Source organism: Eulemur rufifrons, chromosome 16, assembly GCF_041146395.1.
Source record: "Eulemur rufifrons isolate Redbay chromosome 16, OSU_ERuf_1, whole genome shotgun sequence".
Classification (NCBI taxonomy): Eukaryota; Metazoa; Chordata; class Mammalia; order Primates; family Lemuridae; genus Eulemur; species Eulemur rufifrons.
In genome coordinates, this window is record NC_090998.1 from 31472041 (window position 1) to 31499576 (window position 27536).

At 44.0% G+C, this 27536-nt stretch overlaps 1 protein-coding gene across 1 annotated transcript in view; it reads left to right on the forward strand.

Annotated features, from left to right (window-relative positions):
- LOC138397257 (mucin-19) overlaps positions 1 to 27536 on the forward strand; it is a 139940-nt gene that overhangs the window by 84703 nt on the left and 27701 nt on the right. The window contains 37 exon segments of the mRNA XM_069491212.1: positions 75 to 404; positions 525 to 800; positions 921 to 1250; positions 1401 to 1694; positions 1725 to 2144; positions 2295 to 3014; positions 3225 to 3944; positions 4125 to 4454; positions 4575 to 4904; positions 5025 to 5120; positions 5421 to 6254; positions 6375 to 6644; positions 6765 to 7958; positions 10548 to 10613; positions 10723 to 10776; positions 11242 to 11295; positions 11439 to 11492; positions 11984 to 12037; positions 12157 to 12210; positions 13207 to 13260; positions 13395 to 13439; positions 14098 to 14151; positions 14302 to 14340; positions 14839 to 14892; positions 15011 to 15064; positions 16035 to 16088; positions 16222 to 16275; positions 17135 to 17188; positions 17669 to 17722; positions 17842 to 17895; positions 18876 to 18929; positions 19799 to 19852; positions 20877 to 20930; positions 21287 to 21340; positions 21473 to 21526; positions 22443 to 22496; positions 22646 to 22699. Coding sequence (XP_069347313.1) covers positions 75 to 404; positions 525 to 800; positions 921 to 1250; positions 1401 to 1694; positions 1725 to 2144; positions 2295 to 3014; positions 3225 to 3944; positions 4125 to 4454; positions 4575 to 4904; positions 5025 to 5120; positions 5421 to 6254; positions 6375 to 6644; positions 6765 to 7958; positions 10548 to 10613; positions 10723 to 10776; positions 11242 to 11295; positions 11439 to 11492; positions 11984 to 12037; positions 12157 to 12210; positions 13207 to 13260; positions 13395 to 13439; positions 14098 to 14151; positions 14302 to 14340; positions 14839 to 14892; positions 15011 to 15064; positions 16035 to 16088; positions 16222 to 16275; positions 17135 to 17188; positions 17669 to 17722; positions 17842 to 17895; positions 18876 to 18929; positions 19799 to 19852; positions 20877 to 20930; positions 21287 to 21340; positions 21473 to 21526; positions 22443 to 22496; positions 22646 to 22699 — 7428 coding nt within the window.

The window sequence follows — 27536 nt, forward strand, 5'->3', positions numbered from 1 at the left end:
AGATGGAGTGACAGGAAAAGCTGTACTCTCAACTGGAGTAACAGGGACAGCTGGACAATCAGTTAACGTGGCAGGGACCAGTGGAGCATCTGCTGGAGTTACGGGTTCAAGTGGACTGTCAGCTGGAGTGACAGGTTCAAGTGGACCCTCAGCTGGAGTGACAGCTTCAAGTGGACAATCAGCTGGAGCGACAGAGACAAGTGGTCTGTCAGCTGGAGTGACAGGAAAAAGTGGACGCTCGGCTGCAGTAGCGGGGACAACTGGTGGGTCAGTTAAAGTAGCAGGGACCAGTGGACAGTCTGCTGGGGTTACAGGTTCAACTGGACTCTCAGCGGGAGTGACAGGTTCAAGTGGACAACCTGCTGGCGTGACAGCTTCCAGTGGACCACCAGCTGGAGTGACAGGTTCAAGGGGACAATCAGCTGGAGTGGCAGAGACAAGTGGCCCATCAGATGGAGTGACAGGAAAAGCTGTACTCTCAACTGGAGTAACAGGGACAGCTGGACAATCAGTTAACGTGGCAGGGACCAGTGGAGCATCTGCTGGAGTTACGGGTTCAAGTGGACTGTCAGCTGGAGTGACAGGTTCAAGTGGACCCTCAGCTGGAGTGACAGCTTCAAGTGGACAATCAGCTGGAGCGACAGAGACAAGTGGTCTGTCAGCTGGAGTGACAGGAAAAAGTGGACGCTCGGCTGCAGTAGCGGGGACAACTGGTGGGTCAGTTAAAGTAGCAGGGACCAGTGGACAGTCTGCTGGGGTTACAGGTTCAACTGGACTCTCAGCGGGAGTGACAGGTTCAAGTGGACAACCTGCTGGCGTGACAGCTTCCAGTGGACCACCAGCTGGAGTGACAGGTTCAAGGGGACAATCAGCTGGAGTGGCAGAGACAAGTGGCCCATCAGATGGAGTGACAGGAAAAGCTGTACTCTCAACTGGAGTAACAGGGACAGCTGGACAATCAGTTAACGTGGCAGGGACCAGTGGAGCATCTGCTGGAGTTACGGGTTCAAGTGGACTGTCAGCTGGAGTGACAGGTTCAAGTGGACCCTCAGCTGGAGTGACAGCTTCAAGTGGACAATCAGCTGGAGCGACAGAGACAAGTGGTCTGTCAGCTGGAGTGACAGGAAAAAGTGGACGCTCGGCTGCAGTAGCGGGGACAACTGGTGGGTCAGTTAAAGTAGCAGGGACCAGTGGACAGTCTGCTGGGGTTACAGGTTCAACTGGACTCTCAGCGGGAGTGACAGGTTCAAGTGGACAACCTGCTGGCGTGACAGCTTCCAGTGGACCACCAGCTGGAGTGACAGGTTCAAGGGGACAATCAGCTGGAGTGGCAGAGACAAGTGGCCCATCAGATGGAGTGACAGGAAAAGCTGTACTCTCAACTGGAGTAACAGGGACAGCTGGACAATCAGTTAACGTGGCAGGGACCAGTGGAGCATCTGCTGGAGTTACGGGTTCAAGTGGACTGTCAGCTGGAGTGACAGGTTCAAGTGGACCCTCAGCTGGAGTGACAGCTTCAAGTGGACAATCAGCTGGAGCGACAGAGACAAGTGGTCTGTCAGCTGGAGTGACAGGAAAAAGTGGACGCTCGGCTGCAGTAGCGGGGACAACTGGTGGGTCAGTTAAAGTAGCAGGGACCAGTGGACAGTCTGCTGGGGTTACAGGTTCAACTGGACTCTCAGCGGGAGTGACAGGTTCAAGTGGACAACCTGCTGGCGTGACAGCTTCCAGTGGACCACCAGCTGGAGTGACAGGTTCAAGGGGACAATCAGCTGGAGTGGCAGAGACAAGTGGCCCATCAGATGGAGTGACAGGAAAAGCTGTACTCTCAACTGGAGTAACAGGGACAGCTGGACAATCAGTTAACGTGGCAGGGACCAGTGGAGCATCTGCTGGAGTTACGGGTTCAAGTGGACTGTCAGCTGGAGTGACAGGTTCAAGTGGACCCTCAGCTGGAGTGACAGCTTCAAGTGGACAATCAGCTGGAGCGACAGAGACAAGTGGTCTGTCAGCTGGAGTGACAGGAAAAAGTGGACGCTCGGCTGCAGTAGCGGGGACAACTGGTGGGTCAGTTAAAGTAGCAGGGACCAGTGGACAGTCTGCTGGGGTTACAGGTTCAACTGGACTCTCAGCGGGAGTGACAGGTTCAAGTGGACAACCTGCTGGCGTGACAGCTTCCAGTGGACCACCAGCTGGAGTGACAGGTTCAAGGGGACAATCAGCTGGAGTGGCAGAGACAAGTGGCCCATCAGATGGAGTGACAGGAAAAGCTGTACTCTCAACTGGAGTAACAGGGACAGCTGGACAATCAGTTAACGTGGCAGGGACCAGTGGAGCATCTGCTGGAGTTACGGGTTCAAGTGGACTGTCAGCTGGAGTGACAGGTTCAAGTGGACCCTCAGCTGGAGTGACAGCTTCAAGTGGACAATCAGCTGGAGCGACAGAGACAAGTGGTCTGTCAGCTGGAGTGACAGGAAAAAGTGGACGCTCGGCTGCAGTAGCGGGGACAACTGGTGGGTCAGTTAAAGTAGCAGGGACCAGTGGACAGTCTGCTGGGGTTACAGGTTCAACTGGACTCTCAGCGGGAGTGACAGGTTCAAGTGGACAACCTGCTGGCGTGACAGCTTCCAGTGGACCACCAGCTGGAGTGACAGGTTCAAGGGGACAATCAGCTGGAGTGGCAGAGACAAGTGGCCCATCAGATGGAGTGACAGGAAAAGCTGTACTCTCAACTGGAGTAACAGGGACAGCTGGACAATCAGTTAACGTGGCAGGGACCAGTGGAGCATCTGCTGGAGTTACGGGTTCAAGTGGACTGTCAGCTGGAGTGACAGGTTCAAGTGGACCCTCAGCTGGAGTGACAGCTTCAAGTGGACAATCAGCTGGAGCGACAGAGACAAGTGGTCTGTCAGCTGGAGTGACAGGAAAAAGTGGACGCTCGGCTGCAGTAGCGGGGACAACTGGTGGGTCAGTTAAAGTAGCAGGGACCAGTGGACAGTCTGCTGGGGTTACAGGTTCAACTGGACTCTCAGCGGGAGTGACAGGTTCAAGTGGACAACCTGCTGGCGTGACAGCTTCCAGTGGACCACCAGCTGGAGTGACAGGTTCAAGGGGACAATCAGCTGGAGTGGCAGAGACAAGTGGCCCATCAGATGGAGTGACAGGAAAAGCTGTACTCTCAACTGGAGTAACAGGGACAGCTGGACAATCAGTTAACGTGGCAGGGACCAGTGGAGCATCTGCTGGAGTTACGGGTTCAAGTGGACTGTCAGCTGGAGTGACAGGTTCAAGTGGACCCTCAGCTGGAGTGACAGCTTCAAGTGGACAATCAGCTGGAGCGACAGAGACAAGTGGTCTGTCAGCTGGAGTGACAGGAAAAAGTGGACGCTCGGCTGCAGTAGCGGGGACAACTGGTGGGTCAGTTAAAGTAGCAGGGACCAGTGGACAGTCTGCTGGGGTTACAGGTTCAACTGGACTCTCAGCGGGAGTGACAGGTTCAAGTGGACAACCTGCTGGCGTGACAGCTTCCAGTGGACCACCAGCTGGAGTGACAGGTTCAAGGGGACAATCAGCTGGAGTGGCAGAGACAAGTGGCCCATCAGATGGAGTGACAGGAAAAGCTGTACTCTCAACTGGAGTAACAGGGACAGCTGGACAATCAGTTAACGTGGCAGGGACCAGTGGAGCATCTGCTGGAGTTACGGGTTCAAGTGGACTGTCAGCTGGAGTGACAGGTTCAAGTGGACCCTCAGCTGGAGTGACAGCTTCAAGTGGACAATCAGCTGGAGCGACAGAGACAAGTGGTCTGTCAGCTGGAGTGACAGGAAAAAGTGGACGCTCGGCTGCAGTAGCGGGGACAACTGGTGGGTCAGTTAAAGTAGCAGGGACCAGTGGACAGTCTGCTGGGGTTACAGGTTCAACTGGACTCTCAGCGGGAGTGACAGGTTCAAGTGGACAACCTGCTGGCGTGACAGCTTCCAGTGGACCACCAGCTGGAGTGACAGGTTCAAGGGGACAATCAGCTGGAGTGGCAGAGACAAGTGGCCCATCAGATGGAGTGACAGGAAAAGCTGTACTCTCAACTGGAGTAACAGGGACAGCTGGACAATCAGTTAACGTGGCAGGGACCAGTGGAGCATCTGCTGGAGTTACGGGTTCAAGTGGACTGTCAGCTGGAGTGACAGGTTCAAGTGGACCCTCAGCTGGAGTGACAGCTTCAAGTGGACAATCAGCTGGAGCGACAGAGACAAGTGGTCTGTCAGCTGGAGTGACAGGAAAAAGTGGACGCTCGGCTGCAGTAGCGGGGACAACTGGTGGGTCAGTTAAAGTAGCAGGGACCAGTGGACAGTCTGCTGGGGTTACAGGTTCAACTGGACTCTCAGCGGGAGTGACAGGTTCAAGTGGACAACCTGCTGGCGTGACAGCTTCCAGTGGACCACCAGCTGGAGTGACAGGTTCAAGGGGACAATCAGCTGGAGTGGCAGAGACAAGTGGCCCATCAGATGGAGTGACAGGAAAAGCTGTACTCTCAACTGGAGTAACAGGGACAGCTGGACAATCAGTTAACGTGGCAGGGACCAGTGGAGCATCTGCTGGAGTTACGGGTTCAAGTGGACTGTCAGCTGGAGTGACAGGTTCAAGTGGACCCTCAGCTGGAGTGACAGCTTCAAGTGGACAATCAGCTGGAGCGACAGAGACAAGTGGTCTGTCAGCTGGAGTGACAGGAAAAAGTGGACGCTCGGCTGCAGTAGCGGGGACAACTGGTGGGTCAGTTAAAGTAGCAGGGACCAGTGGACAGTCTGCTGGGGTTACAGGTTCAACTGGACTCTCAGCGGGAGTGACAGGTTCAAGTGGACAACCTGCTGGCGTGACAGCTTCCAGTGGACCACCAGCTGGAGTGACAGGTTCAAGGGGACAATCAGCTGGAGTGGCAGAGACAAGTGGCCCATCAGATGGAGTGACAGGAAAAGCTGTACTCTCAACTGGAGTAACAGGGACAGCTGGACAATCAGTTAACGTGGCAGGGACCAGTGGAGCATCTGCTGGAGTTACGGGTTCAAGTGGACTGTCAGCTGGAGTGACAGGTTCAAGTGGACCCTCAGCTGGAGTGACAGCTTCAAGTGGACAATCAGCTGGAGCGACAGAGACAAGTGGTCTGTCAGCTGGAGTGACAGGAAAAAGTGGACGCTCGGCTGCAGTAGCGGGGACAACTGGTGGGTCAGTTAAAGTAGCAGGGACCAGTGGACAGTCTGCTGGGGTTACAGGTTCAACTGGACTCTCAGCGGGAGTGACAGGTTCAAGTGGACAACCTGCTGGCGTGACAGCTTCCAGTGGACCACCAGCTGGAGTGACAGGTTCAAGGGGACAATCAGCTGGAGTGGCAGAGACAAGTGGCCCATCAGATGGAGTGACAGGAAAAGCTGTACTCTCAACTGGAGTAACAGGGACAGCTGGACAATCAGTTAACGTGGCAGGGACCAGTGGAGCATCTGCTGGAGTTACGGGTTCAAGTGGACTGTCAGCTGGAGTGACAGGTTCAAGTGGACCCTCAGCTGGAGTGACAGCTTCAAGTGGACAATCAGCTGGAGCGACAGAGACAAGTGGTCTGTCAGCTGGAGTGACAGGAAAAAGTGGACGCTCGGCTGCAGTAGCGGGGACAACTGGTGGGTCAGTTAAAGTAGCAGGGACCAGTGGACAGTCTGCTGGGGTTACAGGTTCAACTGGACTCTCAGCGGGAGTGACAGGTTCAAGTGGACAACCTGCTGGCGTGACAGCTTCCAGTGGACCACCAGCTGGAGTGACAGGTTCAAGGGGACAATCAGCTGGAGTGGCAGAGACAAGTGGCCCATCAGATGGAGTGACAGGAAAAGCTGTACTCTCAACTGGAGTAACAGGGACAGCTGGACAATCAGTTAACGTGGCAGGGACCAGTGGAGCATCTGCTGGAGTTACGGGTTCAAGTGGACTGTCAGCTGGAGTGACAGGTTCAAGTGGACCCTCAGCTGGAGTGACAGCTTCAAGTGGACAATCAGCTGGAGCGACAGAGACAAGTGGTCTGTCAGCTGGAGTGACAGGAAAAAGTGGACGCTCGGCTGCAGTAGCGGGGACAACTGGTGGGTCAGTTAAAGTAGCAGGGACCAGTGGACAGTCTGCTGGGGTTACAGGTTCAACTGGACTCTCAGCGGGAGTGACAGGTTCAAGTGGACAACCTGCTGGCGTGACAGCTTCCAGTGGACCACCAGCTGGAGTGACAGGTTCAAGGGGACAATCAGCTGGAGTGGCAGAGACAAGTGGCCCATCAGATGGAGTGACAGGAAAAGCTGTACTCTCAACTGGAGTAACAGGGACAGCTGGACAATCAGTTAACGTGGCAGGGACCAGTGGAGCATCTGCTGGAGTTACGGGTTCAAGTGGACTGTCAGCTGGAGTGACAGGTTCAAGTGGACCCTCAGCTGGAGTGACAGCTTCAAGTGGACAATCAGCTGGAGCGACAGAGACAAGTGGTCTGTCAGCTGGAGTGACAGGAAAAAGTGGACGCTCGGCTGCAGTAGCGGGGACAACTGGTGGGTCAGTTAAAGTAGCAGGGACCAGTGGACAGTCTGCTGGGGTTACAGGTTCAACTGGACTCTCAGCGGGAGTGACAGGTTCAAGTGGACAACCTGCTGGCGTGACAGCTTCCAGTGGACCACCAGCTGGAGTGACAGGTTCAAGGGGACAATCAGCTGGAGTGGCAGAGACAAGTGGCCCATCAGATGGAGTGACAGGAAAAGCTGTACTCTCAACTGGAGTAACAGGGACAGCTGGACAATCAGTTAACGTGGCAGGGACCAGTGGAGCATCTGCTGGAGTTACGGGTTCAAGTGGACTGTCAGCTGGAGTGACAGGTTCAAGTGGACCCTCAGCTGGAGTGACAGCTTCAAGTGGACAATCAGCTGGAGCGACAGAGACAAGTGGTCTGTCAGCTGGAGTGACAGGAAAAAGTGGACGCTCGGCTGCAGTAGCGGGGACAACTGGTGGGTCAGTTAAAGTAGCAGGGACCAGTGGACAGTCTGCTGGGGTTACAGGTTCAACTGGACTCTCAGCGGGAGTGACAGGTTCAAGTGGACAACCTGCTGGCGTGACAGCTTCCAGTGGACCACCAGCTGGAGTGACAGGTTCAAGGGGACAATCAGCTGGAGTGGCAGAGACAAGTGGCCCATCAGATGGAGTGACAGGAAAAGCTGTACTCTCAACTGGAGTAACAGGGACAGCTGGACAATCAGTTAACGTGGCAGGGACCAGTGGAGCATCTGCTGGAGTTACGGGTTCAAGTGGACTCTCAGCGGGAGTGACACGTTCAAGTGGACAACCTGCTGGCGTGACAGCTTCCAGTGGACCACCAGCTGGAGTGACAGGTTCAAGGGGACAATCAGCTGGAGTGGCAGAGGCAAGTGGCCCATCAGATGGAGTGACAGGAAAAGCTGTACTCTCAACTGGAGTAACAGGGACAGCTGGACAATCAGTTAACGTGGCAGGGACCAGTGGAGCATCTGCTGGAGTTACGGGTTCAAGTGGACTGTCAGCTGGAGTGACAGGTTCAAGTGGACCCTCAGCTGGAGTGACAGCTTCAAGTGGACAATCAGCTGGAGCGACAGAGACAAGTGGTCTGTCAGCTGGAGTGACAGGAAAAAGTGGACGCTCGGCTGCAGTAGCGGGGACAACTGGTGGGTCAGTTAAAGTAGCAGGGACCAGTGGACAGTCTGCTGGGGTTACAGGTTCAACTGGACTCTCAGCGGGTGTGACAGGTTCAAGTGGACCCTCAGCTGAAGTGACAGCTTCCAGTGGACAATCAGCTGGAGTGACAGAGATAACGGGGCCATTATCTGGGGAATCAGGGACAACTCTCCTGTCAACTGGCACAATCACTGTGGCAGGAGGAACTACCGAAGAACCAGGAAGTGAATTTACAACACATGAAGGCAAGTCTAATTACCTAAAGATTGACCATTTAATGTGGGCATCTAATGTTAGTTCAGTCTCCCGGACTGGAGTCTGTATAAATTTTTCTCAATTAAGTATGGTATTAAGAACTCAAATTTGTGGATAAATATGGGACCTTTTCACAACATTATAGTTTCAAATGGATTCCTCAGGTTTCTTGAGAAGTTTATGTTTTCATCAATTAATACAACCAGAGGGTCAGTGGGAAATACCATAAGTGCAAGCAGGGGTCTTACAGCTGGAGCATCTGGCCTGGGCCCTCACTGCTGTGAAGGAAGCAGGAAGGCTCACATGGGTGCTCTGCTGGTGGCCTATAAGCATGGCTGAGACCCAAATTATGAACATAAGGGTAAGTAATTTAACCAAGGACATGCATTTTTGGAGAAATGATCAAGAGAGGATCTAGATTTATTAACATCTAAATTTGAAATTCACATAAATGGCAGTGAGTTCATTATTTTTATTAAAATGAACCATGTAAAGATAATGATCAATTATTTCTTTAACCACATACAACTTAAGAACCATATGGAACCACCACTGGAGCAGGTGAAAGCACAACCAGATTAACCACACCTGGAAAATCAGGTACGTGGGAAGGGAAATATTTGGCCCCGATTGTAGCTCAAATTAAGGTTTTGTCATAAATCTAATAATAGTAATGAGTATTGTAAGTAAGAAAATCAGAGAATCAGATTCACATTATCTAGTTTTTAGGACCTTATATTTTGTTCAGTGTTTTGGCACTAGAATGGAAGAATAGCAAATTGTCTTTCCAATGCTAATTCTATCAAGAGATAAATCTTAAATGAAGAAGTTTAAGACAAAATAGGAAAAAAAATTGAGCACTTATTGGGTAGCCAGGCACTGCTCTACATTATGTGACATGTAATTAATTTTCACAGCAACCAGTGAGATAAGTTCTACTTTTGACCACATTTTCAAATGAGGAAGTCAGGGAGAAGTTTAGTTAGCAGGTGCACATGAGGAGTTAGGAAATCTGCCCCCAGATCCTATTCCTTACCTTCTACATTGTCTTTTCTCCTTTGGCAGTGGTTGGAAACTAGAGCAGCAAGTAAATATATTCCCTGGAAGGGAAATCCCAACGAAGCCTCAGATACACTAAATTCAACCACTCAAAGAAAATCCGATGAATGTAAAAGCTACCATACCAGAATTATATGGTAGCACACAGTTTGAAATTTTCTATAATAACAGCAGTGTCCCGATTTTATTAAATTAAACTTTATCACTGTATTAAATTTAGGTCATTTAATTATTTTTCTTATTTGCCATCTGTGTACCAGGTACTGTGACAGGTGTGTGGGTTGAGAGATGAACAAGTCTGACAAGGTCCCTGCTCTCAGAACATCCTGTCTAGTTGAGGGATTTAGCCAGTCAAAAGAAAAAATACCTCAGTGATATAATGCCAGTTATGTTAAGTGCTAAGAATAAGATGAGGGGGTCAGGAAAGTGACATTCCACCTGGTGTCCCAAAGAATGGAGAGGCACTAGTTGGAGAGAGAGTAAGGCAGGGAGGGAGATGGGGAGAGAGCTCTAGGGGGGAAGTGGCAGGATCTGGAGAGTTTAAAGTCGAAGAAGGCCAGTCGAATTGCCCAGTGCCCAATTGGGAGGCTCGAGAGTGGTAGAAAACAAGCCTAGAGAAGTAGGAAGGTACCTGATCCCCCAGAGCCTTGAAACACAAGTGAAGGATTTTAGATTTGTTCTTAAGAGCTAAGTGAGGCTACCAAAAGGTGTGAGACAGAAGAGTGACATGATCCATTTCACATTTTTAAGAGACCAGTAAGACTTCAGTGTTTAGAAGGATTGTGTAAGGTGAGATCAGAGGCAGAGAGATTTGTTAGGAAGCTGTTGCTCAGTCAAGTTAAGAGGCAGTGGTTTAGAATAAACTATGGTGGCAGATGGAAAGAAATGGAAAGATTCAAAACACATTTTGGGGGGAACCATCAAGGGGATTTGGCAATAGTTTGGATGAGGATTTGGTGACAGGTCATTTTCAAGCTGACAAGTTCAGTTTTTTGGATGATGGTACTACCACTTAGTGAAATAGGGAATGTTAAAAGCAGCAGTTTAGGCCGGGCGCGGTGGCTCACGCCTGTAATCCTAGCACTCTGAGAGGCCGAGGCGGGTGGATTGCTCAAGGTCAGGAGTTCGAGACCAGCCTGAGCGAGACCCCCGTCTCTACTAAAAATAGAAAGACATTATATGGACACCTAAAAATCTATATAGAAAAAATTAGCCGGGCATAGTGGCGCATGCCTGTAGTCCCAGCTACTCGGGAGGCTGAGGCAGTAGGATCGCTTGAGCCCAGGAGTTTGAGGTTGCTGTGAGCTAAGCTGACGCCACGGCACTCACTCTAGCCTGGGCAACAAAGTGAGACTCTGTCTCAACAAAAAAAAAAAAAAAAAGAAAGTAAAAGCAGCAGTTTGTGGTAGGACATTACAGGTTCAGGCATGAATACGTTGAATTTGAGATGTCAGGGAGAAGTCCAGATGAAAATAACCCATTATGTTATTAAGATTCTTTTTCATTTGTTTTAAATTCAGCTACAACTGGAGTACCTTCTGCAATTTCCACAGGAGCCAGAGGTGAAAGCACAGCTTTCACATCAGGTACTGGAACTATAGCAACTGTACTCAAAGCAGTTATGTTGATTAATATCTGGATAGTGTTCCAGTAAAATAAGAACACTGCTCCTGACTTTCCACTTTTTAATTTTAGGTTCCACAGGGGCCATACCTGGCTCAACAGTTGCACCAGGACGTACCACTACAGGTAAGTAAGCAGGGGGATGCCAGATGTATTTTTGACTTGTTTTCATGCTCACTGGCTAACTAAAAATGGGAAAACTCAGACACATACCCACATAGAGGTTTTCATGTCCCAAAAGCAATACAAATGCTTAGTATTTTCTTGATGGCTAAATATCCCAGCAAGCTTAATTTTTCATCTTGTATCTCTGGCAGGAGAAAACAGGTGAGTAGGGGTGCAAACCACCTGTCTCCCTCTGAGGGAATGCCGGGAAGAGTGCCTATGTGGAGGAATTGGTCACACTCTTTGCTTTGTTAACAAAATGGTTAATAAGAAAACAAGCAGGTCCCATTATTAGGGAATGGCAAGAGAAAAAGCTATTTAGATACAATGAAAGGTGAAAATAGGCTTAGATTCTTTCTAGAGGCAGGTCTTCAGGAAAGGGAAAAATGAGACACCATGGTGAGCTAAGTCCTCTTTGTGTTTCAGCCACCACTGGGGCAGCTTCTGGCACAAGTGTTACCCCTGGCAGTTCCAAAACAGGTGAGTCCACAGGTTGGCTGGGAAGACTTCAGGGCTGTTTCAATAATTAGATGTCTTTTCTGGTCTTATTCTGAGTAATATCATATTCTTCTCATGGCCCTTGGATATTTTCCAAAACTGTCTTTGCTGTTTTTCTCTCTCAGAGGCCACAACTTCCCTAGGAGGAAGGGGAACAAGAAGAGGAGGAATAGCCTCAGGTGATCACTGCTGGGTCATCATAGTCACTTTCTAATAATATCTGATAAAGGTGGTGGCTTGATAAGTATTCGTGTCATTCTTGTCTCCTGTTTTAAACATTGTTAGGTAAAGTATCATTCATTGACTAAAGTTGGGTAACTCAATTTCATTCTTATTCTCTGTGCTTCGAGCAGACTCTCCTCCCACCCACAAGGCAATCACACACCATTTGTCTGACACTTATATAGATGATCTATAGAGAGAGCTCCTGTCTCCCTGTTCCTGAACTTAGAGGAAAGGAGCCCCAATAAGTAAAATTAATTTTGGCAAATATACCATTGGAGGGATTCTATGGGAGGAGTATACAGATTACTTTTTGGGATTAAAAGCCCAGTTTATTTGATCTTGAATAAATATATAGATTTTGTCTATTTATTTGCTTATTACCCTTTGCGCATGTCATGATGATGAGATATGTATTAACCATGGCTACCCCTCACTTTCACACTAGCTACCTCTGGGGCAGGTTCTGGAAAGACTCAGGAACCTGGGACGTACAGCACAGGTAAGATCAAAGCACGCAGGGAATTCCACACAACCACTCCTCAGATGATAGGTTGCTTAGGTAACATGATCCTGTACTTCCCCACATTCCAGACTCATCCTTGCTCTCTTTTCTCTCAGAGGCCACAAGTTCCACAGGAGGCGACAGGACCACCCTATCAGAAGCCCCAGGAGGTGAGTTTTGTCAGCTTGAGGCTTCAGAGTTCTCATCCCTTCCCAGTTTTGCTGTGCTGAAGTGAACAAATAAATGAGTATGAAGGACAAGAAAAGGGGATTACTTCTAGTCTGGAAGGACAACGTGTATGTCTGTTCAACCTGTGTAGTTCTGCCCAACAATTTCAGACACTGCTTATCTATGTGAGGCTTTTGTCCACATCCTGTGTGACAATGTCAGTTCTCTAGACACCTGTCTTAGGCCCAAGCCCTGCAGCATCCACTCAGGACCCCTGATGCTCTCAACAGGTTCTCCAAAGTACCATCACCTCCCAACAATTATCCTAAATATTTATAATACTTTTTTATTTTCTGTGTTTCCTCTCCCCCAAATACATGGGGCAGAGAACTTTGTCCATTATCTTTTTTTTTTTTTTCACGTGTTGAAAGAAGGCTATTTGTCCATAATCTTAATGACAGAAAAATGTTAGGCACAGAGGGGTGCTTACAAACCATAAGATGAGTGACAGGTATATTCTTATGTAGAGTGTCACTCTGTTTATTTCAGCAGTTACCACCAAGGTTTCACTTGTTCTCAGTAGAAGTTCAGAGTCTCAATCCAGGTAGGATGGTCTACTTAAAATCAGCAGGGAGGCTATAGATATGACATGTGTGTGTTGTAAACACTTGATGGCAATATCACCAGTTACACAAATGAGATTAGTTAAAATTATCAAGCCTTTTTCTCATGTTCTGGCATACCAGGAAGTGAACTCACTGGATATGAAACATGTAAAATGAAATTAAGCTTCCTTCTTTTTTTAATTAGGTACAGTAGAAGGAAGTCAATAGCAAAGCTTTAGTAAGTGGCAAAAATAAATAAATAAAATAAAAAAAATTCATGGTTCATTTTATCCAGAAACAGAAGTTCCCAGGAAAGGTGTTCCCATGGTTCAGGATCACACTACTGTTCCAGTATTTCTTATCCTATTAACTCCTTCACTCTTCTCATTTTAGGTACTCCTGGTGAATTCTCTGGAACAACCATTCTATCTGGAGTTTCCAACACAGGTAGTTAAATAAGACAGAGCTCCTCATCCTGAGTGTACAATAACTTTGTAGAGCTGCAATGATGAAAAAGCATCTGATGACTTTTTACCAGTATCTCAGATTCCCCAGACCTCATAATTCCTCTCTTCCCTCAGGTTCCACAGAAGGCAGGGGCAGTACTGGAAGTGAATCCAGAACAGGTGAGGATCAGCAGCCCATGATTTGGTTGTTGCCATGAATAATGACTCATTATAAGGCCTTGTTTGTAAGTGGGGTTTCCTGCAGAATAATATATTTGTTTAAGGGACAGTGCATCTAAGGCCAAATGTATTTTCCTTTAAACGTAATATTTTCCTAAAAATTGATCAGTAGCCTCTTGTGAAATGGGATGTCTCTTGTATTTGTTCTGAGAAATTTCTCCTAGAAGGTTACATAGAAACATATGAAAACAATTTTGATCCAGGGAAGTGTAGACAATCTATGTGACCTTGGAAACGCCTGCATAGAGACTTCAGGTCCCAAGGAATACAGTTTAATACTTTCTTAATGTCTAAATATGTCTGCAAACTTAATTTTTTGTCTTCTACTCCCTGGCAGTACAACAGGTAAGTGTGGGAGAAAACCACCTACTTCCCTCTCATGGAATGCCAGGAGTATTGCACCAAGTTAAAGAATTGGGCCCTCTCATTGCTTTTGTAATAATGGATCATGAAAAAATACATAGAGTATGTCATCATGGAAGAGCCAGGAAAAGAGCTATTTAGATAGAATGAAGATAGGCTCGGGTTCTTTCTAGAAGCAGAACTTCAAAAAAGAAAGGTGAGCACCATAATAACCACCATCCTCTTTGTCTTTCAGCCACCAGTGGGGCAGCTCCTGGCACAACAGTTGCCCCTAGTAGTTCCAATACAGGTGAGTCTGCAGGTTGGCAGGGAACATTTTAGGGGTCCTTGAATAATTAGATGTCTTCTCTCTTGCTATTCTTTCCAGGAGTAGTGTCATATCCTTTTCATGGCCTTTGAATATTTTCCAAATATGACTTGGCTATTTTTCCTTTCTCAGAGGCCACAACTTCCCTCAGAGGAAGTGGAACAGTCACAGGTGAGCACTGCTGGGTCATTGCATTCACTTGCTAATAATACCCAATAAAGGTCGTTTTGAAATATAGTATCCATTCCACTCTTGTCTCTCATATTAAACATTGGTAGGTAATGTATTATAATCCTATGTTCACTGCTGTTCAGAAACTCAAAATTTCATATTATCTGTGCTTTGAGCAGACTGTCCTCCCAGCCCACAAGGCAATCATACAGCCATTTGACTGACAGTTACATAGACATCTAGAGAGAGAGCTCTGGTCTCCCTGTTCCTAAACTCTAGAGAAAAGGAGGCCCAATGAAAAAATAGAAATATATTTGGTAAATTTCCCATTAGAAGAATATTATAGGAGGAGTATACAAATTACCTTTTGGAATTAAAAGCTCAGTTTACTGAAATATTGAATAAATATACACCTTTTCCGTTTATTTTCTTGTTACCCTTTTCCCACTTTATGATGACCATGTACTGACCCATGACTACCTATCCCTTTCTTAATAGCTACCTCTGGGCCAGTCTCTGGAAAGACTCTGGAACCTGGGAATGACAAGACAGGTGAGTTCGAAGCGCATAGGGAATGCCACACAAGGCTCCTCGGGTGACAGATCCCTCAGGTAACATGACCCTGTACTTCCCCACATTCCAGACTCATCCTTGCTTTGTTTTCTCTCAGAGGCTACAAGTTCCACAGGAGGTGACAGGACCACCCCATCAGAAGCTCCAGGAGGTGAGCTTTGTCAGCTTGAGGCTTCAGAGTTCTCATCCTTTCCTAGTGTTGCTGTGATGAAGTGAATAAGTAAATGAGAACTAGGGCCAAGGAAATGGGTTTATTTCTAGCCAGAAAGGAAAACATATATGCCTGCCCAACCTGAGTAGTTCTGCCCAAGAATTTCAGGCACTGGTTATCTATGTCTGGCTTTTGTCCACATCCTGTGTGGCAGTGGAAGTTCTCTGGACACCTGTCTTAGGCCCAATGCCCTGCAGCATCCACCCAGGACCGTCCCCCCGCCCCCATGCTCTCAGCTGTGTTCAACACAATTCTCCAAAGTACCATCACTTCCCAACATCTATCTAAAATATTTATAATACTTTTTAAAAAATTTTCTATATTCCCTCTCCCAAAAATGCAAGAGGCAGAGAACTTTATTTATTCTTCTTTCTGAGAGAAGAATGTCAGGCACAGAGGGGGTGCTTACAAACCATAAGATGGGTGACAGGTATATATTTTTATGCAGAGTGTCACTCTGTTTATTTCAACAGTTATCACCAAGTTTTTACTTGGTTTCAGTAGTAGTTCAAGAGTCTGAAGCCAGGTAAGATGGGTTACATAAAATCAGCAGAGGAGGCTCATAGATGTGACATGTGTGCATTGTAAGCAGTTGTTGATAATATTACCATTTACACAAATGGGAACATTTAAAATGATCAAGACTTGTTCTCCTATCCTGGAATACTAGGAAGCGAACTTCCTGAATATGCAATAGGTAAAGTGAAATTAAGCTTCCTTCCTTTTTTAATTGGCTGCAGTAGAAGGAATCGTCAGTAGCATAACCTTTGTCAAGAAGTTGGAAAAAAAATAGTTCGTGGTTGATTGTCTTCTGAAACTAAGTTCTCAACAGTGGTCTCCAGTGGTTCAGGACTACCTCGCTGCTTTCAGTATTGTTTGCTCTATTAGCTCCTTTACTTTTCTCATTTAGGTACTTCCGGTACATTCTCTGGGACAACCACTATATCTGGAGTTTCTAAAGCAGGTATTTAAATAAGAGGGAACTCCTTATCTTGGATGTATGATAATTTTATGGAGCGTCTGTGATAAAATATCACCTCAATATTTATTATTAGCATCTCAGCATCTCCAGACCTCATGATTCCTCTCTTCCTCAGAGGCCACAGGTTCCACAAAAGGCAGGGACAGTACCGGGAGTGAATCCCGAACAGGTGAGGATGAGCAGCCCATGATTTGGTTGTTGCCGTGAATCATGACTCTCATTACAAGGTCTTGTTTGTTAGTCAGTTGCCCTCGAGAATAACGTGCATTTATTTAGGGACAGTGCATCTAAGGCATATATGTTTTCCTTTCTTTCTAAAATCTTATCAGCAGCCTCTTGTGAAATGGGATGTCTTTTGTGTTTGTCTGAGAAATTTCTCTTGGAATGTTACGTACAAACATGTCCAGGGTACTATTAGGAGCTAAAAACAATTTTGATCCAGGGAAGTATAGACAATCTACCTAACCTTGGAAACATGCCTTCATAAAGGTTTCATGTCCCCAAAGCAATATAAATGTTTAGTATTTTCTTGATGTCTAAAAATGCCATCAAACTTAATTTTTTGTCCTTTGTCTCCGGCAGGAAAAACAGGCCTGTCTCCCTCTGAGGGAAAACGAGGAATATTGCCTAGATGGACTAATGTTTCTGTCTTTGCTCTGAAAATAAAATGGTTAATAAGAATATACACAGGTCCCATCATTAGGAAATAGCCAGGGAAAGCTATTTAGATATAGTGAAAATAGGCTCAGATTCTTTCTGGAGACAGGTCTTTAGGAAAGGGAAAAATAGAACACCGTGGTGGTCTCAGTCCTCTTTGTGTTTCAGCCACCACTGGGGAGGCTCCTGGCACAAGTGTTGCCCCTGGCAGTTCCAAAACAGGTGAGTCCACAGGTGGTCTGGAAAGACTTCAGGGGTCCTGTGATAATTAGATGTCTCCTGTGGTCTTATTCTATAAATGAGTAATATCGTATTTTGTTCATAGCCCTTGAATATCTTCCAAACATGTCTTTCCTAATTTTCTTTCCCAGAGGCTACAACGTCCCTAGGAGGAAGGGGAACAACAAAAGGTGGAATAGCCTCAGGTGAGTGGTGCTGGGTCATCAAATTCACCTTCTAATAACACTCAGTAAAGGTGGTGGCTTGAAATTTATGCATGCCACTGTTTTCTCCCATATTACAGGAAAATTGTACTATTGTCCATTGACGAACATTCAGAAACGCAAATTTCATTTTTTTCCCTGTGTACTTTGAGCAGACAACCCTCCCACCTCCCCCACAGCAATCTTGTAGCTGTTTGGCAGTTACACAGATGGTCTAGACAGGTAGCTCCTGTCTCCCTTTTCCTTAAGTCCATAAAAAAGAGGCCTAAGAAGTAAAAATATACCTTTGGCATTTTTACCGTTGAAGGGATATTATGGGAGGGGTATACAGAATGCCTTTGGGATTAAAAGCCCAGTTTACTGAAATAAGAATGAATAGACATTTTTTTCATTTATTGTTACCCTTTTCCCACTTCATGATGACCATGTATTGACCCATGACTGCCCTCCCTTTCTCAATAGCTACCTCTGGACCAGTCTCTGGAAAGACTCTGGAGCCTGAGAATGACAACACAGGTAAGTTCAAAGCACACAGGAAATGTCACACAAGGCTCCTCAGGTGACAGGTCCCTAAGATTAACATAACCTTGTACTTCCCCACATTCCAGACTAATCCTGGCTCTCTTTTTTCTCAGAGGCCACAAGTTCCACGGGAGGGGGCAGGACCACTGGATCAAGAGCTCCAGGAGGTGAGCTTTGTCAGCTTGAGGCTCTGGGATTCTCTTCCTTTCCCAGTTTTCTGTTTGTTTGTTTGTTTGTTTTTTAAAGCTGTAATAAACAAATAAATGAAAATTAGGGCTAAGGAAAGATTTAGTCCCATTCTAGAAAGACATGTGTGCCTGCCCAACCTGGGTCATTATGCTAAAGAATTTCAGACCTGGTTGTCGACATCACACATTTCTTCATGTCCTGTGTGACAGTGTCAGTTCTCTGGACACCTGTGTGAGGCTCACCACCCTGCAGCAACCTCCCAAGAATCCCTGATTCTCTCAGCTCTGCTCATCATGATTCTCCAAAGTTCTATCACCCTTTAACTATCTAACATATTTATGCTAGTTCTTGTTTATTTTGGGTTCCCTCTCCCACAAATGCAAATTTCGCCAGGCAGAAAACTTTGTTCTTCTCACTGACAGAAGAATGTTAAGCACAGAGGAAATGCTTCAAAGTCCAAGATGAGTGACAGCGATGTTCTTATGTAGAGTGTCACTCTATTTACTTCAGTAACTACCACCATGGTTTCACTTGGTGTCAGCATCAATTTGTGGGGTCCCAAGCCAGCTGGGATGGGCTGCCTATAATCACCAGTGGAAGCTACTGATAACAGACATGTGTGTATTGTGAACACTTGATTACGACACTATGACCAGTTACAGAAATGAGATCAGTTAAAAAGATCTAGACATTTTCCTCTTTCCTAGAATACCCAGAAATTAATTCACTGGACATGAAATAGGTAAAGTGAAATTAATATTTTTTTTCCCTCTTTTTTAATAGGTTACAGTAAAATGAATAATCAGTAGCAAAGCCTTAGTAAGTTGGAAAAAAAAAAATTCATGGTTCATTTTATCTGGAAACAGAAGTTCTCAGGAAAGGTGTTCCCATGGTTCAGGATCACACTACTGTTCCAGTATTGTTTGTCCTATTAACTCCTTCACTTTTCTCATTTTAGGTACTCCTGGTGAATTCTCTGGAACAACCATTCTATCTGGAGTTTCCAACACAGGTAGTTAAACAGACAGAGCTCCTCATCCTGAGTGCACAATAACTTTGTAAAGCTGCAATGGTGAAAAAGCACCTGACTACTTTTTACCAGTATCTCAGATTCCCCAGACCTCATGATTCCTCTCTTCCCTCAGAGGCCACAGGTTCCACAGAAGGCAGGGGAAGTACTGGAAGTGAATCCACAACAGTTGAGTTTGAGCAGCCCATGATTTGGTTGTTGCCATGAATAATGACTCATCACAAGGCCTTGTTTGTAGGTGGGGTTTCCTGCAGAATAATGTATTTGTTTAAGGGACAGTGCATCTAAGGGCAAATGCATTTTCCTTTAGACCTAATATTTTCCTAAAACTTGGTCAATAACCTCTTGTGAAATGGGATTTCTCTTGTATTTGTTCTGAGAAATTTCTCCTGGAAGGTTACATAGAAACATGTCCAGGTTAATAGTAGGAGCTAAAAATAATTTTGACCCTGGGAAGTATAGACAATCTATATGACCTTGGAAACACGCCTCCATAGAAGTTTTCATGTCCCCAAAACAATATAAATGTTCAGTATTTTTTGATGTCTAAATATCTCAGTGATCGTAATTTTTTGTCTTCCTCTCCCTGGCAGTACAACAGGTAAGTATGGGAGAAAACCACCTATGTCCCTGTCATGGGATGCCAGGAATATTCCATCAATTTAAAGAATTGGGCCCTCTGATTGCTTTAGTAATTAAGGTATAATGAAAGAGTACATGGAGCGCATTATCTTGGAAGAGCCATGGAAAGAGCTATTTAGATATAATGAAGATAGGGTTTTTTTCTAGAAGCAGGTTTTCAAGAAAGAAATGTGAGCTTCGTAGTAACCACTGTTCTCTTTGTCTTTCAGCCATCAGTGGGGCAGCTCCTGGCACAACTGTTGCTCCTGGAAGTTCCAATACAGGTGAGTCTGCAGGTTGGCAGGAATCTTTTATGAGTCCTTGAATATTAGATGTCTTCTCTGTGCTATTCTTTCCAGGAGTAGTGTCATGTTCTTTTCTTGGCCTTTGAATATTTTCCAAACATTACTTTGGAAATGCTGTTTTTCTCAGGGGCCACAACTTCCCATAGAGGAAGTGGAACAGTCACAGGTGAGCACTGCTGGGTCATTGCATTCACTTGCTAATGATACCCAGTAAAGGTATTGGGTTGAAATGTAACCATGCCAGTCTTGTCACATATATTATACATTGTTATTTAAATTATTGTAATCCTTTGTTGACTACTGTTAAGAAACTCAAAATTTCATTCTTATTTTCTGTGCTTTGAGCTGATTCTCCTCCCACCCCAGAAGGGAACTATACACCATTTGACTGACAGATGATCTATAGAGAGAGCTCCTGTCTCTCTGTTCCTGAATGCTAGAGAAAAGGAGGCTCAGTAAATAACTTGAAAAAGGGTTGGTAAATTTACTGTTGGTAGAATATTATAGAAAGAGTATATAAATTACCTTTTGGGATTAACAGCTCAGTTTACTGAAATATCAAATAAATATACATTTTTCCCATTTATTTTCTTCTTACCCTTTTCCCACCTTACTATGATGAGGTATTGATTTATGACTTTGGGCAGTTCTGCCTAAGAATTTCAGACACATCTACGTCAGGGCTTCCCTCCATGTCCTGTGTGACCGTGTCAGTTCTCTGGACACCTGTCTGAGGACCACAGCCCTGCTGCAGCCTTCCCAGGACTCCTCAGTTCTCTCCACTCTGCTCTCATAATTCTCCAAAGTCTTATCCCTTGCTATCATCTGGCTAACATATTTTTTAAACTTTTTATTTTCTGTGTCCTCTCTCCCACAAATGTAAATCACATGAGGCAGAGAAGCTTGTTCTTCTCTGTGAAAGAATGTCAGATAGAGAAAATGCTTACAAGTATGAGTGACAGTGATATTCTCATTTTGAGTGTCACTTTGTTTAATTTAACAGCTACCACCACAATTTCACTCAGTGTCAGCAGCAGTTCTCGGGGTCCCAAGAAAGGTAGGATGAACTACTTAACATTACCAGGGAACATATATCTCATAAAATGCTATTCTTAAATACCTGATTATTACAATAATGAGAACATTGGAATATATCAAGACTTTTTCTCCTCTGTATATGGCAGAGAGCCACGTCACTGGATGTGAAATTAATAAAGTGAAATTTAGCCTCCTTTTTTAAAATAGGTTACAGTGGAAGAAATAGTCACTATCAATAAATTAGCAAAAAAATCATCCATAGTTCATTTTCTTCTGAAACTGAGGTTCTCAAGAACGATGATCCAGTGGTTCATGACCACATTGCGGATTCCAGTTCCTATTTACTCTCTTAGCTCCTTCACTTTCTCATTCTAGGTACTTCTGGTGAATTCTCTGGGATAACCACTGCACCTGGAGTTTCCAACACAGGTAGCTGAATAAGAAGGGAATCTTCATTGTGAATGCCTGATAAGTTTGTAGACCTGAAATGAGAAAATAGCACCTCAATATTTTTTAGCAATATATCAAATACCTCAGAGCTCTTTTTTTTTTTTTTTCCAGAGGCCACAACTCTCAGAGAAGGCAGGGGCAGTACTGGAAGTGAATCCAGAACAGGTGAGGAAGAGCAGACCATGACTTGGGTGTCACCATGAATAATGACTCTTAAGATGACTTGTTTGAGAAGTAGGGTTTCCTGCAGAACATTAAGCATTAATATAAGGACAGTCTACCTAAAACCAAGTAGATTTTCTTTAGATTTTTTTTCCCAATAAATCTACTAATATGCTCTTGTCAAATGGAATGGCTATTGTGAGATGGGTGTAAATAGGATATACTTGTTCTGAGAAGTTTCCCCGTAACATTACATACAAACATTTCCATGATGACAGTAGGAGCTAAAAACAGTTCTGATCCTGGGAAGCAGAGATAAGGGAACCTCAGAAACATACCTACTTAGAAGTTTCCTTGCCTTAAAGGCATTAGAAATGATTAGCATTAGGTAAATGGGTACAAAATTACAATTAGATAGGAAGAATTACTTCTGGTGGTCTATGGCAGAGTAGGGTACCCAGAGTAAACAATACTTTAGTGTATATTTAAAAATACCTTGAAGAGAGGATTCTGAATGTTCTCATCACAAAGCAATGATAAATGAGGTGATGAATATGCTAATTACACAACATATATGTATAGCCAAACCTCACACTGTATCCACAAATATGTAAAATTATTATGTGTAAATTAAAAACAAAAAATTATCAGGAAACAATTTTTTTTCTTCCCCCTTGACAGTGCAATGGGAGTATGGGAGATTACCCCCAATCTTCCTGTCATGGAGTGCCAGGCGTAACACTCCAAGTTTGGCTCCTTGATTCCTCTGCCTATTCATTAATTAATGGGAAAACACATCATCAGAGTGGGAGCTAAAGAAAGGGTGTTTGATATAGTAACAGTAAATAGATTGCTTTTGGAGAAGGCCTTCAGGAGACAAACAGGTCTCTATGATGATTTAGTTCCTTTTGTGTTTCAGCTACCACTGGGGTATCCCCTGGCACAACTGTTGCTCCTGGCAGTTCTAACACAGGTGAGTCAATAGGCTATTGTGGAATCTTCCGCATGTCCTCTCATAATTATATATCTGCTCTGATACTATCCTTTACAGTAGTGTCACCATATCTTTTCCATGACCCTTAAATACTCCCCAATGAACTCTTTCTTCTTTTGCTCCTTCAGAGGCAACAACTTTCCTAGGAGTAAATAGAACTACAAGAGTTGGAATAGCCACAGGTGAGTGATGCTAGGCTATGACCTGTAATCCCTAATTACTCCTTCCAACAGTTTTCTGAAAATGTCTATACTATTTATGTATAGTATATTGAGAAAATTCATAAATTCATTGTATTGCCTCCTTATTTTCTGAGCTTATGAGGGCCTTCACTACACCATCATGAAGTCAAACTAATGACAGATAAACTGGTGATATGGAGACACATTTCCTGTCTCCCCTCCAATGAAAAGGCCATGACAGTTGAGAACTGTCTCAGTAAAACTGCTATGGAAAGAAATGTTGCATGGGACAAATACAGATTACTTTCAGCACTTCAAGTCTCAGAGCAATAGTTTGCTGCTACATGGAGAATTGAGATCCCTATTTAAATAAAGTGGAGGAGAATAGGCCAAGATGGTGGACTAGAGGCAGCCCACATACCATCATTACGCCTAAACCTGGATGGAGGAAACGCCTGCAGCCCTGACACCTGTGGCCACTACTTAGCCTCACCAAACAACCACTCTGACCACTGTGGGGAGATGTGGGCAGAGCAGTCTCCTTCAATGCCTGCCTCCATGGAGAGGGTCTCACCCAGGTCCCTACCCAAGCATCCAGTGGTCACCTAGGGACCAACCTACCACTCTACCTGAAGATCCTCCAGTACTGGCCCAGATCCCGTGACCTACCCAGGCACTGGCCAAAGTCATGTGATCTGCCCAGGTACTGGCCAAGGTCATGCGATCCACCTCTGTGGAGAGGGACTTGCACAGCCCCCTGCCTGAGCTTCCAACAGTGGCCTGGGGACCAATACACCAATCTAAATGAATATCCTCCAGCACTGGCTTGGACTGTGACAACCACAGGGGATCGAGATGACACAGGAGAACAGACTCTCATTATAGCTACCCCTCTCCCACCATGTCAGTCCTCCAGAGTAGGACACAAAAGCATTATCTATGAACCTCTCCGCCCTCTCATAAGGTAGGAGACTTCCCAACAAAGGAGAACAGGTGCACTGCAGCAAACCTGTCTGTCCTGAACTGAGAGAAGAGATTTCAGATGAGAAGAAACCAGCAAAAGAACTCCAGCAACATAAAAAAACAAGTTAGTTTTAAACCCTAAGAGGATCACAATAGATCTATAACAATGGACCCCAACCAAAAGGAAATTGTCAAAATGTCAGAAGTGGAATTAAGAATATGCATGGCAAACATGAATGGAATTGAAGAAATAGTTGAAAACCAATGCAAGCCCTCCCAAAAATGTTTCGGGACATGATTAAAGAAAATGAAAAACTCACTAAAGATATAGACAGCATATGGCTGGGCACAGTGGCTCATGCCTGTAATCCTAGCATTTTGGGAGGCTGAGGCATGAGGATTGTTTGAGCTCAGGAGTTTGAGATCAGCCTGAGCAAGAGTGAAACCCACCTCTACTAAAAATAGAAAAATTAGCCAGGTGTCATGGTGTGCACCTGTAGTCCCAGCTACTCAGAAGACTGAAGCAAGAGGCTCGCTTGAGCTGAGGAGTTTGAGGTTGCAGTGAACTATGATGACACCGCTGTACTTTACCAGGGCAACAGAGTTCAACTCTGTGTAAAAAAAAAAATAAACAAAAATAAATAAGATATAGACAACATAAAAAAGGATATTACAGAACTTAAACAAATGAGTCATTTAAAGCATTCCAAAATACAACAGAAAGCTCCAACAATAGGCTAGACCTAACAGAAGAAAGGATCTCAGAGCTTGAAGACGAGGCTATAGAAATAACCCAGGCAGTCAAAGATGCAGAAAAAAGAATAAAGAAGAATGAACAACCACTCAGAGAAATATGTGAAGTGAGCCAATATACAAAGTATAGGTATCCTAGGGGGAGAAGAAGAAAAAGCAAAAACAATGGAAAGCCTATTCAAGGTAATTATTGAGGAGAACTTCCCTGGTATCACCAGAGATTCAAATACCCAGATACAAGTTAATCATCAAACACTGGGAAGATTCATAGCAAATAGGACATCCCCAAGACACATAGTCATCAACCTGGCCAAAGTCAAAATGAGGGAGAAAATTCTACAAGCTACAAGATGAAAGCAATAATTAACCTACAAAAGAAAATCCATCAGACTAACAGCACACTTCTCAGTGGAGATCTTATAAGCTAGAAAGGATGGGGGCCTCATTTTTAATATTCTTAAACAGAATAACTGCCAGCCAAGATTTTGTGTCTTATAAAACCAAGTTTCATAAATGATGGAGAAATAAAGGCTTTTCCAGACAAGCAAACAATAAGGGAATTTGTCACTATTAGACATGCCCTACAGGAACTGCTCAAATGTGTATCATACATGAAAAAATACAATAGATACCAAAAATGTAAAAATACTCAAAAGTTATAGGTCATAGCTTATATAAAACAATAGCACAAGAGGGAAAACAAAACAATAAGGTATCATTCAACACAGTGAACAGAGCAGTATCCCAAATACTAATACTAACACTAAATGTGAATAGTCTAAATACACCACTCAAAAGACACAGACTGGCTGAATGAATAAAAAAACACAACCCAAGTATTTGCTGTCTCCAAAAACACATCTAAACCACAAGGACTCACACAGACTCAAGGTAAAGGGATGAAAAAAATATTCCATGCAAATGGAAACCAGAAGCAAGTAGGTGTAGCCATTCTCATACAAGAAAAAACAGAGTTTAAATAAACAATTTTATATAAAAAAATATAAAGGTGGTCATTATATAATGGTAAAGGGAGCAATTCAACAAGAAGACATAACAGTCTTAAATATATATGTACTTAACATAGGAGCTCCCAGTTTCATAAAGCAAATTCTTCTAGATCTAAGCAAAGAAATGAACAGTAGCATCTTAATTGCTGGGGACCTCAACATTCCACTGAAATAAGCAGACAGATTATTGAAGCAAAAAAATGTATGAAGACTAAAATAGGACTTAAGAACAAATGGACCTAACAGACATTTACAGAACATTCTACCCAAAAACTACTCAATATACATTTTTCTCATCAGCATGTGACACATTTTCCAAAATTGTTCATATCTCCAGCCACAAAAAAAGTCTCAGCAAATTCAACAAAAATGAAATCATACCATGTATTTTCTCAGACCACAGTGGGATAAAACTAGAAATCAATTCCAAGAGGAACTCTCGAAACTACACAAAGTCGTGGAAATTAAGTAACTTGCTGCTGAATGATCTTTGGGTCAATGATGAAATTAAGATGGAAATCAAAAGATTCTTCAAATTAAATGACAAGCATACACAGGAGTTCAAAATCTATGGGACGCAGATAAAGCAGTCCTAAGGAGAAAATTCATAGACTTACATGCTTACCTCAAAAAGACATCACAAATTAACAATCTAATATCATATCTCAAGGAACTAGAAAAAGAACAAACCAAACCCAAAGCCTGCAGAAGAAAAGAAATAACAAAGCCCAAAGCAGAACTAAATGAAACAGAAACCAAAATAATGAAAATGATAATAATAATAATACCAAGGATTGCTGAAACAAAAAGTTGGTTCTGAACAGGTAAACAAAATTGATGGACCACTAACCACATTAACAAGAAATAGAAAAGAAAGGACTCAGATAACCTTATTTAGAAATAAAAAAGGAGACATTACAAATGATACCACAGAAATACAAAATATCATCTATGGATTCTATGAAAACCTCTACACAATCTAGAAAACCTAGAAGAAATGGACAAATTCCTAGAAACACACAACTTCCCAAGCCTGAATAATGAAGAAATAGAAATCTTGAGCAGACGACTAATGAGCAGCAAGATTGAAGCAGTAATAATAATAAAAAAAAAGTCTCCCAACAAATAAAAGCACCAGACTAGGTGGATTCATAGCCGAATTCTACCAGACCTACGAAAAAGAACTGGTGCCTGTCCTACAAAAACTATTCTATAACATTGAGAAGGAAAGAATCCTCCATAACTCATTCTATGAAGGCAGTATCACTCTGATATGAAAGCCAAGAAAGGATACAACAAAGAGAAAATTACAGACCAATATCCCTTTTGAACATAGATGTTAAATCCTCAACAAAATACTAGCAAACCAAATTCAACAGCACATCAAAAAGATAATCTATCATAATCAAGTGGGTTTCATCCAAGGAATGCAAGAATGTTTTAACATATGCAAATCAATAAATGGGATTCATCACACAAATAGAAACAAAAACAAATATTATATGATCATCTTATGGAGAAAAAGCATTCAATAAAATTCAGCATCCCTTCATGATAAAAACCCTCCACAAGCTAGTCATAGAAGGAACATACCTCAAAATTATAAAAACCCAGAGTTGACATCATACCGAATGGGGAAAAGTTGAAAGCATTCTCCCTAAGATTTAGAACAGGACAAGGGTGTCCACTGTCACCACTATTATTCAACACCTAGCCAGAGCAATCAGGCAAAAGAAATAAAGGTTATTCAAATCTAGACAAAGGAGGTCAAACTATCTCTCATTGACCATATGATCTTGGACCCAGAAAACCTAAAGAATCTACCAAGAGACTTCTGGAATTGATAAATTCAGCAAAATCTCAGGGTACAAAAATCATCGTACACAAATCAGTTGAATTTCTATATATTAATAACAGTCAAGCTGAGAGTCAAATAAAGGAACCAATATAATCACAATAGCTACAAAGAAAACAAATACCTAGAAATATACTTAACCAAGGAGGTGAAAGATCTCTACAGGAAGAACTACAAAAAACACCGATGAAAGAAATTGCAGAGGACATAAACAAATGAAAAAACATTCCTTGCTCGTGGATTGGTAAAATCAACA